Here is a 13677-nt window from a genome sequence, read left to right on the forward strand (position 1 = left end):
ATAGTATAGAGATCTTATGAATCAGGTAAAATAACATATTTATAATGTGAGGATTTTTCCAAAAAAAACAAAAATCTTACCAACCGGATTAAGAATTATAACAAAAGATACCCTATTTTTAATTTGGGAATATCAAAATAAAAATATCAAAACAATGAAAACACATTCAATAATATGGATTTTTAACAATTCAATTATTTTGGGGTTAATTCAAAACCTAATAAAAATATAAAATATAATATACAACCAACAAAATAAATAAATAAATATATAAATAAATAAATAAATAAATAAATAAAAAAATAAAAAAAAAAAAAAAAAAAAAATTAAATAAATTAATAAATAAATTAATAAATAAAAAATTATAAAAAAAAGACAATCAACACCAACATCAACATAAAAAAAGAAAATGTTATATGTTGAGGGTTATATTTTTTTTTTTTTACACCCTTTCTGTTGTGGGGTGATATTGCACTTTTGTAGACACAAAATTGATACGGGGTGATATTGCACTTTTGTAAACACAAAATTGGTACGGGTGATATTGCACTTTTGTAAAAAACTATAATAGTAATAATAAAGTTTAAAATTTTAATAAAAAGGTTCACTTAAAAAAATAATAAAAACATTAATAATAATAATAATAATAATAATAATAATAATAATAATAATAATAATAATAATAATAATAATAATAATAATAATAATAATAATAACAAAAATATTAATAATAATAAAAATAATATAATAATAAATGTAATAGGAACGCAATGTATTCGAAACCAATAACTTAAAATTATAGGTTATCAAACTTAAAGATTTATAATAAAAGATTGAATTTTTTAATTTTTTTTTGCTATAAATACAGCTCTTTTTTTTTTATTTTTTTTTATTTGTTTATTAAAATTAAAAAAAAAAAAAATTAAAATGTAAGTGTTTATCATTTATTATTATTATTATTATTATTATTATTATTATTATTATTATTATTATTTATATTATTTAAAATAAAATGTAAATTCTAATTATTTGTTAATTCTTTAATTTTTTTTTTTTGATAGAATGGTCCAAAGTACAAATATATTATCTTTGGGTAGAATTGGGTCATTGGGTGAACAAATTAATTTAAGAAATGAAAAATTTTTAAAAAGAAATATTTTCGAAGGTAAAATAGCAGATAAAATTCAAATTGAATCAAAACATAATTACCATATAACAACATCAACAAAAAACATTTCAAAAGATATTGGAATTGATAATAATTTAAAATTAAGCACTTTGGTTGGTTTGATTGAAATTGATGATTCATCAATTTATTCAAAACTATTAACTAAACCATTCAATAAAAAGGTTATTAGTGGTTCATTGGTTTACAAAATCACAACATCAACTGAATCAATTGGTTTGAATTCAATTAAAAATCATTGGGTTGATAGTATTAATTTTCAAGATCAAGAAACAACTCATGTAATTACTGGTATAGAGTATGGTGAATATGTTTTAATTACATTAGAAAAAACATTGAATGATGAAGCAAACAAAAAGAAATCATTGAAAGAATTGAAAAAAATATTAGAAAAAATTTCTGGTTCAATTAAAGACAATGGCTCAATTGAATTGGATTATGGTGATGATGATGATGATAATAATAATATTGAATATTATGAGAATCTCACCAAAGAGTTTAAATTTAAAATGATTGGTAAAATATTTCCAAATGGTCAAGTGGATCCAACTTCATTTACTAATGCTATAAAAATAATGAAAGATATTCCAAAATTAATACTTATTCGTGATAAATCAGATCCAATTCAATATGAAGTTATTCCAATTTCATCAATTCATAAACAATTATCAATTGAAACCATTGGAAAAATTGATGAAAAGGAATTGATTGAAGATATAGAAACTGAATTTAAATCTTTATTTGAATTAAAATCTCAATTTAATGATTTCACTGATCTAGTAGAAAAGAATAAACAATTTCTTAAAGATAATCAAGTTCAATCAATTTTATCATTCAAAGATGAAGTTTATTCAAATGAAACCTTTTTCAAAGCAAATCTTAAAAATTTGGTTATTCAAGTTAAAAGTGGTGAAAGCAAAGTCAAAGCTATTGAAAAATTGGTTTCCGATTATTTAAATTCAAATCATTCATCAAAATCTATCAAGAAGTTTCTAGGTTCTCATAAAATCTATGTAAATGATAAACTATTGTTTTTAGAAGAACTTAAAGAAAAGGGAATTGAAATAATCTCAAAATCAATGAGCATGCAAGACTTTGTATTAAAGAATTCTACAAACAATTGTAAAGTTTACATTCTAAATTATTACCATTCCACTAGTAGATCAAATGAAGAAATTTGGAATCAAATTTATTTATTAACTTTTATTCATCTAGTAAATGAAAAAAGAATTAATACCAAATTTGCAATAGTTGATATTGAAATTCTTGTTGATAATGATTCTTTCTCGTTTGATCCTAATCAAACAAATCCATATATTGAATTTTTCTTGAATGGTTTTAAAAAACAATCAAATTTTATTTTTGATTCATGTGCCAACTATATTGAATGTATTGATTGGAAACTTTGCAGACCCCTTGGAGAGAAACCCAAAGATACAAGGGAATTAAAATTAAAATGTCCTGGTGAGAAATGTTTTGATTCTATTCCAAAAGCATGGAAATGCTTAGTATGTGATTTTTTTATATTGTATTCAAATAAAAGATTATATTGCGGATGTGGTTCTTATTCAGTAGAAGAATGCCATTACAAATGTTCAAACAATGAAAATCACGAAAATGTTGGTTATTGCTTATTACCCAAACAAGATAAGGAACAATTAAAATATCTTCCAACAAGACCATTGGTTTTTCTATTACTTGGTGAATCTGGGGTTGGTAAATCCACATTCATAAATTCATTTGCAAACTATGCACTTTATGATAGTTTAGATGAAGCAATTAAACATAAACTCAAAATTTTAATACCAGTTAAATTCTCTATGGTGGTGGACGAAGGTGAAAAGTTAATTTCAATTGGTTGTGAAACAAAAAATGAATATTTGAGAATTGGTCAATCATCAACACAAACATGCCAAACATATGAATTTCCAGAATTGGGTATAACAATCATTGATACACCAGGAATTGGAGATAGTAGAGGTATCCATCAAGATAGTGTAAATTTACAACATATTCTTAAATATATTTCAAGCTTTGATAAAATCGATGGTATTTGTATTTTATTAAAACCAAATGAATCAAAATCTACAGTTCTATATCAGTATTGCTTCAAAGGAATATTATCACAACTTGACAAATCCGCTGCCAATAACATTGCCTTCTGTTATACCAATTCACGTGGTACATTCTATAAACCAGGCGATAGTCATTTAAAGATTCAACAAATGGTTAAATCATTAAATGTACCAAATCTAAAATATAACGGAACCAATACATTTTGCTTTGACAGTGAATCATTTAGACTCCTTGCTGCCCTTCAAAGCAATGTTAAATTCTCTCAAAATCAGATCAATGATTATTCATCAAGTTGGAAAGTATCAGTTGAATCAACTGAAAAACTAATATCATATTTAAATTTATTACCACCACATGATATTAGAAACACTGTTAGTTTAAATGAGTGTAGAATATTAATCAATGCATTATCTAAACCAGTCGTTGAAATCACACGATTGATTGATACCAAACTAATGAGTATCGAAAATAAGAAACAAGAAATAATTGCACAATCAAATGATATTGAATCTCTAAAAAAGAATTTAACCATGAAATATTTTGATTTAGAAAGAAAAGATCTCCCATATCCAACCACAGTTTGCACAAATTCAACATGTGTCACACCTATTACTATAAAGGGAGTTGTAAATATTACTTATACAACTCAATGTCATGTAAAATGCCTTATAAAAGGAACAACAAATACTATAAATTGTTTGGATTTGAAAGATTGTTATGCGATGAACAATACATTGTATTGCAAAGAGTGTAAATTCAATTGTCATTATTCAAAACATATGCATATCACATATGAAACATTTTTAATTAAAAAGGAAATGGAAAACGAAGATGTTAAAAAACAAATTGAAGAAGGAATTGATGCAACATCTTTGAAAAGACAATGGGTTGAATCCTTAGAGAAAGAAATTAAGGAAAATACTGATGAGAAAAATGAAATACTTAAAATTAGCTCACAACTTTCATACTTTTTAAAAGAAAATTGCATTACAACATACCATGATACAGTCATTGAATATTTGAAAATTTGTATTGAAAATGAAGAACTCAAATCAGATAAATCAGGTAAAAAATCAATGGAAGATAATTTAAAGTTTTTCCAAGATCAACATGATTATTTTCAAAAAAATCTTTCCAACCAACAAATCCAAAAAATCACAACAAAAGATGTCCCAATTCTCATTGAAAAATTAAAAAACCTCAAAGAAAATGGTAAAACACTTAGAGAATGCATCGAAGCTAATGTAAATGAACAATTAAAAACAGGCTTCAATCCAATTGTTGTCACAAAAAATACAAATCATTCAAAAGAATGGGGTTTTATTTCTCAAGCTAAAAAACTATTTACTTTCAACCCATTAAACACATCAACGCCATCAAAAAAATATCAATATTATTGATTGCAGAAAAATTTAATAAACCTATTATTTTATATTTTAACTAAAACTTTTTTTCATGCTATTTTAAAATCACTTTTATGATGTGTTAATAATTAAAAAAAGTAACTAAATGAAAATAATTAATTGGATCTGATTTTATTTTTTTTTTTTTTTTATCTTTTTCTTTATTGATTTTCTTTTAAATTTTTTAATTTTAATGATGAAAACTACCAAAAGAATTTTATCCACTCTCTTAACTCCAACAACATTTAATAGAGGTAATTCTAATGGTATTGGTTGTACTGTCCAAATATCTATATTGGCTAGATAAGAATAATAATGATGGTAATAGATATAGGTGAAGAACTATCTTTGCAAAGCTATTTAAATGATATCAACAAAAGACTCGAATGGAAACTATTTCTTTGATAATTTATTGGTAGTTATTGTATGGTTTCAATAACTCCAATTGTATCAACTCCACTAACAAACAGTGCAGATAATCCCTCTGTTGATAGTAATATAGATTAACATTAATTGGAACAAAATCAATTAATAGAACTAATGATAATCCAGGTTTTGTATCAACTCTCAATATTGTCACTATGTTTGGATAGATAAGAATAACAATTGTAAAGAAGAATCAGACGTTCAAACCCTCAATGTTTTTTCCAATTTTTAAAAAATTAATAAACCAATTTTATATATTTACAAAAACATTATTTATTTCATCTTTATTATTTAAATAACTTTAATGAATATGTTAAGGAGTAACTATATTAAAATTACTTTGTAATTATTGTTTATTGCTTTTGCTGTCATTGTTACTATTGTTGTTGTTGTTGTTATTGTTGTTGTTGTTGTTGTTGTTGTTGTTGTTATTATTGTTGTTGTTGTTGTTGTTGTTGCTGCTGTTGTTGTTGTTGCTGTTGTTGTTGTTGTTGTTGTTGTTATTGTTGTTGTTGTTGTTGTTGTTTTTGTTGTTGTTGTTGTTGTTGTTGTTTTAATTTATCTTTAATTGAAAGATCAACTAAATGTCTCATAGTAGGTCTACCATGTGGACAACACCAAGGATTATCAAGTGTTGATAAATTATTTAATACATCTTTCATTTCTTTATGAGTTAAAGTGGTACCAACCATAATTGATTTTCTACATGCTTTTGAAGCCAATAAAGAATTTAATCTTGGTATTTTATTAACTGATCCTGGTATTGAACTCTCTTTAATCATAAATATCCATTCATAAATATCTTTAATACCAAATGATTGACCATGAATTATTGGAAAAGCTGACAATTTAATTTTAAATCTTGTTGGTGCATCATGATCAATTATAAATTTAAAACCATTCTTTTTAAACAAATCAACATTTTCAATGATAATTAATTCCTCCTCACTAGTTAAATCTGACAATGTATCGGGTTTTAATAATGGTTGACTATTTATACTTGATTCAACAGATTTTGAAAGTATTTCAAAATTATATTTTTCATCGGCTGCATGTTGATCAATTATAAATAAATCATTACCTAATTTTGCTATTATAAAACCAAGATTAAATTGACCAATCACTATCATTTGTTTAAAGTATTCTTTTTTGAAAAATTTTGTTAATTCTTCTTCTGCTGTTTTTTGATTTGTTTGTGATGGTTGCTGTTGTAGTTGTGATGTTACTTGAGTAGCTGCTTTCTGCTGTTGTTTTGCACCAATACCACCTAATGAAGTTGAGAATTTACCATCCAATTGTGGTATTGATTTATCGACAATACAACATTTTTCTGATGTTGTCGTTATTATTGAATTTTGATCAAATTCATTTGAATTATTATTATTAACAACCATATCATCATTACTAACCACTAAAGCTGTATTGGGTATAATTGGATTATTATCTTTATCAAATGTACCATTTCTAATTAAATATTGTTTACTAATTGTATTTAAATCTGTTTTAATTGTTATATCAAATGTTTTTGAATTCTTTTGTTTATATCCATCAATAGTTTCTTCTTCTTCTTCTTCAATTTGTTGTTGTTGTTGTTGTTGTTTTCTTTTTTGTTGCTGTTGTTGTTGTTTTTGTTTTTGTTGTTCCTCATCATCGCCATCGTCATTCAAACCCATCTTTTGTTGTGGTTGTTGTTGCTGCTTCATCTTATCAATTGTTTTATTTATATCATCGATTATTTTATTACTATTATTACTATTATTACTATTATTATTATTACTAATTGTTTTAAGTTTAATACCATTACTACTACTACCAATATTATTACTACTACCTTTAAATTCAAAATCATCCATAAAGTTTGAACTATTACCATTGCTACGACTAATGAATTCATTATCATCTATTATATCATCTAAACTATTACTACTACCACTATTACTACTATTCTTTGATTTATTTACATTTGAAAATACTGGTTGAACATAATTATCTTCATCTTCATCTTCATCCTCATTTTCATTATTTTTCTTTTTATTTGGATATGGTGTTTTTGGTAATTCTGGTTTTTTATTACTATTATTATAATTTCCATCATATTTCGCTCTTTTTAATGGTTGTTGGTCTGTAATATCAAAAGAATCATCACCATCCTCTTCTAGATTATTTCTATTGTTTTTATTATTACTACTTGAACTACTACTTGTGCTATTACTGCTCTTTTTATTTGAACTTGGTGAATTCAAGGAAGATGTTGTTGTTGTTGTTGAATGTTTTTTAATTGGTGTTGTTATTTTATTATTATTTTCATCTTCTTCAGTTTTTAATGTATATAAATTTGGAAATGATGAAATTTTTGATTGTTTATTATTATTACTATTATCATTTTCATTTTCATCATTAAAAGTAAATTGACCTAATTGATTTGTATCGAAAACACTTTGAGCAGTTTCCCACATTGTCTTTAAACCATCAGTAATTAATAATAATAATTGTTGTTCTTTTTGAATGAAAATAGTTCTTTTATCTGGTGTAACATTTACATCATAATTATTAGTTGGCATTTCAATATTAAATATAACCACTGGATATGAACCTCTTTTATGAAAACTTTGATAAAGTGAATTAATTTCTTTTGCTAATTTACTATGTTCAAATGGTCTACTATTTACAAAAAAGAATTGTCTATCTGCGCAACTTCTTGATAATGATCCAATTGAAAGTTGTGATGATTGTGAAGATGATGATGATGATGATGATGACGATAATTGTGATGATGATTGACTACTACTACTACTACTATTACTAATTGATTGACCAGTACCACTACCAATACCAATTTTTGATATTAAACCATTAACTTTAAATAAAGAATCAGAAGCAGTGAATTCATCTAATGATTGACTCATTTTCGTACCAAAAACGTTGATTAAATTATCACGTATCGTTGAACCACTCGTAGTTGATAATACACATGACCTTGGTGACTTACCAGCTTGGTTATAGCATGTGATACGAGTATTGGTTGAAATCAATGCATAAGCTTGCAGGATCGTTAATAACTTTGCATACTCTTTCTTTATATTTCTTTTAAACTCTTGATAACGCACTGGCAAACCTTTGAAAAGATTACTCAACTGAACGGTTGTGCCAACCTCTCTAGCTACTGGTGTTTGTGTTTGAATTTTACCTTCTTTATCAAACACTAATCTTTGTGCAGTGACTTGATTCTTTGTTCTAGTGGTAATGATACAATTTGATAATGAACATAGTGAACTCAATGCTTCACCTCTGAAACCATATGTTTCAATTGATAATAGATCTGAAAAACTTTCAAGTTTAGATGTACAATGTTTCATTGTTAGTGCTACAAAATTACTTGGTTCAACACCACTACCATTATCAATTACTTCAATAAACTCCTCACCATACTCTTTTAATCTAATCTCTACTGTAGTCGCACCTGCATCAATACTATTTTCAATTAATTCTTTTACTGCTATTGATAAATCAAAAATAACTTGTCCACTACAAATATTATTAATTGATTCTTTATCTATTGCTTTAATCATTTATTTATTTTTAAATAATTTAATAATATTATATATATGTGTGTATAACTATGAAATGGAAATAATGAAAATGAAAATTTTATAAAATTTATAATTGGCTCCAAAAAAAAAAAAAAAAAAAAAAAAAAAAAAAAAAAAAAAAAAAAAAAAAATTAAAAAAAAAAATTAAAAAAAAAATAATTAAAATAAAATAAGACCCTCTGATAATTTTGTAAACATATATATAACCGTGTATATCTATTTTATTGATTTGTAAAAAAAAAATAAAAAAATAAAAATAAAAAATAAAAAATTTCAAAGATTTCTTAGAATTTGAATTTTTTGTTGAATTAATTTCTTTTTTTTTTTTTTTTTTTTTATTTTCGTTTATTCGCAAGATATTTAAAAAATAAAATTAAAAAAAAAAAAACACTATCTTCTATAATCTCTTGAATCTCTATATCTTTCTCTATCTCTACTCCTATCTCTGTATTCTCTTTCTCTACTTCTGTCCCTATATCTATACCTATCTCTACTTTTACTTCTACTTCTACTTCTATCTCTGTATTCTCTTTCTCTACTTCTGTTTCTGTCCCTATCCCTATATCTTTCTCTATCCCTTTCTCTATCCCTTTCCCTACTTCTACTTCTACTTCTATCTTTAATTCTGTCTCTACTTGTATTTCTATGATTATGTTTATCTCTATTTTCTAATTTATCATTTGATTTATTTTGGTCACCCCTATCATTTCTAATAGAATCAAATGATGATGGTGGTGATGTTGTTGTTGTTGTGGTAGTAGTAGTAGTTGTATCAGTAGTATTTTCAAATTTTAATCTTTTTTTATCTTGTTTTCTTAATAATTTTTCATCTTTTTTTAATTGTTTATCCATTTTTCTTTTTTCTCTTTGTTCAGGTGTTTCATTTTCTCTTCGTTTTCTTTTTTCTTCACGCTTTTGTTTTTTCTTTAATTTCTTTTCAAGTTTTCTTTTCTTTTTTTCTTTTTTCTTTTCATCATTATCGTTATTATTATTATCATCATCACTGTCAGAATTATCATCAGTACCATCATCGCTATTATTATCATCATCATCATCATCATCGGTATCAGTTAAATCTTCATTATTCTTTTTTGGTCTTTTATAATCTTTAACATGATCAACTTTAATAGTTTTACCTAATAGGTTTATACCATTTAAATTATCTACAGCCAATACGGTACTTTTTTGTTGATCATAACCAACAAAACAAAATCCTTGTGATCGACCTGTCTCTTTATTTCTGACTAAATTACATTCAGATATTTCACCATATTGACTGAATATTGCAATAACATCACCTTCATTCAAATCATAATTTAATCCACCAACATATATATATGGACTATGACTATAATCAGCATGCCATGATGCACTCTCACTAATATTTAAATTTAATTCCTTTTTATTTATATTTTGAACTTCTCTTATCCTATGCATAATTTATGATGATGGTGTTTGATTTTGATTTTGACTTTGATTTTTTTTAATTTTTAAATATATATATATATCTCTTATTGTTTTTATATTTTATTGTTTTTAACTATTGACAAATTATATGATGGAATTACTAAAAAAAAAAAAAAAAAAAAAAAAAATTCAACAATAAAAAGTTTTTTTTTTTTTTTTTTTTTTAATTTTTAAATTTCCAAAACTTTTTTATTTATTTTTATTTTTATTTTTTGTTTTATTTATATTTTTTTTTTTGTGGATAAATTTACGGATCTTCATTTTTAGTTTAAGTTTTAAAAATTATTTAAAACCATGTAAATTTAACTTTTTTTTTTTTTTTTTTTTTTTTTTTTTTTTTGTTATTTTTTTCTTTTATTTATATCTTATTTTTTTTTTTTTTTTTTTTTTTTGATCTTCATTATTTAAAATTGATTATTTTGAATCTTAAATTTTTGGCTGTTGTTTTTTTTTTATTTTTTTTTTATTTTTTTTATTTTTTATTTTTCTTGTATTTATTAATTTTGAATATAAAGGTTTTAGTTAATAGAGATGATAAGTGAGAGAGAAGAGAGAGATGTTGTTTCTTGTAGTAGTGCGATGTTTTTTTTTTTTTTTTTTTTTTTTAATATTATTTTTTTTGAACTTGAATGATGGTTGTAGTGATTATGAGTTGTTATTATGATTATTTTTATTATTATTATTAATTATTATTATTTATTATTATTTTATTATTAATATAATTATTATTTTTATTTATTTTCAGTAGCAGCATATAAATACACGGTATTAGCGGCACCAACAGCAATGAGATTATCTTTTGGATGCCATGCACAATGAAGGGTTTTCTTAGTATACTCGATAGCATCAGGATGAATATCTTCTGGTTTCTTTGGTTCTTTTTTGGAGGAACGTAATTTCATTTTGGTGGTGAGTGTTTTTGTTTTTGATTTTGTGGCTTGTTTTGAGGCCTCTAAGCAGACATCTTGTTTAGAGTTACGATCGTAGATGTGGAGATAATTGTGATAGGAACCGGTGAGCATTTGAGTTCCATCATGATTCAATGTACATTCAAACTTATCAAAGATACAATCGTTTTCGTAAAGGTCGCAGAGTTTTGGTTTAAGATAATCGTGAATTTGAATGGTTTTGACGGGTTTGTTTTCCATGTTGATATCCCAAAGTTTGAGTGTTAAGAAATCTCTACTGAGGATGTATCTACCGTCTCTACTGAATTTAATGTCACTGATGGATGAAATGATCTCACTGAAAAATGATTTATTTGATGGGTCTTCATACTCTTCAAATACTTTGGCATGGTTATCACAGAGTGCTGATGAACGAAGATCTCCCAACTTTATTGTTCCCTTACTTGAGCTGTACATAAATATATTACATGAGGTAGGATGAAACTCGGCCGATGTAATAACCTCGGTAAGATCTTCCATGTTGGTTGGTTTAATATCTACCACATTAAAACATTCGGTATTAATATTTAAATTCCACAAGTGAATTCTAAGATCATCCGATGATATATATGTTTCACCATCACTATTCAATGAAATTGAATTAATATGATATGCATGTGCATTTTGAAATATTTTTCTTGGTGTTGCTGTTACTACTGTCTCTCTAGTTGTTAATTTTGGTATCTATAAAATAAAAAAAATAAAAAAAATTTTAATTTATTTTTAATTTATTTTTTTTTTTTAAAAAAAAAAAGTTAATAAATAATATAAAATATTAATAATTATATTCCTATAAGTAATACATACCTTGAAATTATTTAAATTATTATTATTATTGCTGTTGTTCATATTATTATTCATGTTATGAGCACCACTGCTATTATAAATATATGTTGTATGTGACGGAGATCTAGTATTATTTGATGCTAAACTACCATTATAAGATGGTCCAGTTGTTGTTGCTGATGTTGAAACTTGTTTGATTTTCTTTTCATAAACTTTCCACAATTTAATGGTTTTATCTTTTTTTTTTTTTAATGATGATAATAATGATGATTAGTTTTTGTTTGATAAGTGATTGATTGATTGATTGATTGATTGATTGATTGATTGATTGATTGATTGATTGATTAATTAATTAATTAATTGTTGATTGATTGATTGATTGAATTAGTTGATTAGAAAAAGAATAGATTAGTATACTTCTTTTATTTTTCTATTTATTATTTATTTAAATATAATTACCATTTGTTGTTAACAAAAATTGGGCATCATTTTGTTTTGGGCACCACTTGATTTTATTAATTTTCTCTTCAATCTCTAAACTCTTTAAGTAATCAAATTCTGGTTCATGACTTTGAAATTCTGAATAGAATCTGTATTCTGGTAATTTGCTCTTCTTGCTTGATTGTTTATCCTAAAAAGAAAAAAAAAAAAAAAGAAAAGAAAAGAAGATAGAGAAAAAAAAAAAAAAATACAAATTTTTGGAGGAAAAAAAAAAAAAAAAAAAAAAAGTTTTTTATTATTAGAATAACAAACCCCAAAAATTTTTTTTTTTTTTTTTTTTTTTTTTTTTTTTTTTTTTTCTCTCTATCTATTTTTTTTTTTTTTTTTTTTATATGATTAAGTTTAAAATATAAAATAAAAAACTTACATGTGTTCTTTTTAAAAGTAAAACTTTACCACCTTTATCCCCAACAGCAATAAAATCCCCAGTTTGGTCAAACTCTATAGCTGGAACTACATTTGGTATTTTAATTAGGGGTGAAAAAAAAAAAAAAAAGATGAAAAGAAAAAAAAAAAAAAATTAACAACTTATTATTTTTTTTTTTTTTTATTATACCTTTTTTTTTTTTATTTTTATTTTTTATTTTATTTTATTTCTATTATTTGCTTTTTTTTTATATAATCATAAAAAAAAAAAAAAAGAAAATTAACTACTTACCATCTGAAGCATCTTCGTTTCCTTTTCCTCCAAATGTTTGGCTAAATCTCCAGTCTAATGGTTCTGTCATTTTATGTGTTTATATATATTTAAGGGTTTTTTTTTTTTTTTTTTTTCTTTTATTATTTTTTTTTTTTTTTTTTTTCTTTTTTCTTCTTTATTGCTATATATTATAATTTTATTGAAACTTTTTATGATCTTTTCTTATATAAGTTATTATTATTGTTTTTTTTTTTTTTTTTTTACTTGTTTAATTTGCAAAGTTATTATAATAACTATTCTTTTTTTGATGATGATGAATTATTTTTTTTTTTTATTATTATTATTATATTATAAATTATTATTTGATTATAATACTACTATTTTTATTACTACAATTATTTATTTATTTATTTATGTACAAAATTAGTATGACGACAATAGCAGTATTATTACGCAAAAAAAAAAAAAACTAAACTAAAAAACAAAGAAAAGGTTGGGCTTAGAATATGTGAAAAAAATATGTTTGGGCATAAAAAAAAAAAATTAGTGATGTTAAAAATTTTTTTTTTTTTTAAAAAAAAAAAATAAAAAAAAAATTTAAAAATTTGGAAAAAAAAAAAAAAAAAAAAAAAAAAAAAAAAAAAAAAAATTTAAT

General features: G+C 23.8%; 4 protein-coding genes across 4 annotated transcripts; 1 reads left to right on the forward strand and 3 right to left on the reverse strand.

The window, feature by feature from the left end:
• Nucleotides 1-1062: 1062 nt before the first annotated feature.
• DDB_G0283979 (hypothetical protein) lies at nucleotides 1063-4662 on the forward strand (the record flags this gene model as incomplete). Its single annotated transcript, XM_633751.1, has 1 exon — nucleotides 1063-4662. One exon carries the CDS (start codon nucleotides 1063-1065, stop codon nucleotides 4660-4662), a length of 3600 nt encoding a protein of 1199 aa, XP_638843.1.
• Nucleotides 4663-5591: 929 nt separating this feature from the next.
• On the reverse strand, nucleotides 5592-8660 carry pms1 (MutL DNA mismatch repair protein; the record flags this gene model as incomplete). The annotated part of the gene is made up of 1 exon (XM_633752.1): nucleotides 5592-8660. One exon carries the CDS (start codon nucleotides 8658-8660, stop codon nucleotides 5592-5594), a length of 3069 nt encoding a protein of 1022 aa, XP_638844.1.
• A 411-nt stretch (nucleotides 8661-9071) lies between these two features.
• DDB_G0294559 (RNA-binding region RNP-1 domain-containing protein) lies at nucleotides 9072-10118 on the reverse strand (the record flags this gene model as incomplete). Its single annotated transcript, XM_001134546.1, has 1 exon — nucleotides 9072-10118. One exon carries the CDS (start codon nucleotides 10116-10118, stop codon nucleotides 9072-9074), a length of 1047 nt encoding a protein of 348 aa, XP_001134546.1.
• Nucleotides 10119-10879: 761 nt separating this feature from the next.
• On the reverse strand, nucleotides 10880-13110 carry phr2AB (protein phosphatase 2A regulatory subunit; the record flags this gene model as incomplete). Its single annotated transcript, XM_633753.1, has 5 exons — nucleotides 10880-11779; nucleotides 11903-12117; nucleotides 12341-12512; nucleotides 12750-12844; nucleotides 13041-13110. 5 exons carry the CDS (start codon nucleotides 13108-13110, stop codon nucleotides 10880-10882), a joined length of 1452 nt encoding a protein of 483 aa, XP_638845.1.
• Nucleotides 13111-13677: the final 567 nt, after the last annotated feature.

Source organism: Dictyostelium discoideum, assembly GCF_000004695.1.
Source record: "Dictyostelium discoideum AX4 chromosome 4 chromosome, whole genome shotgun sequence".
NCBI classification, from domain to species: Eukaryota; Evosea; class Eumycetozoa; order Dictyosteliales; family Dictyosteliaceae; genus Dictyostelium; species Dictyostelium discoideum.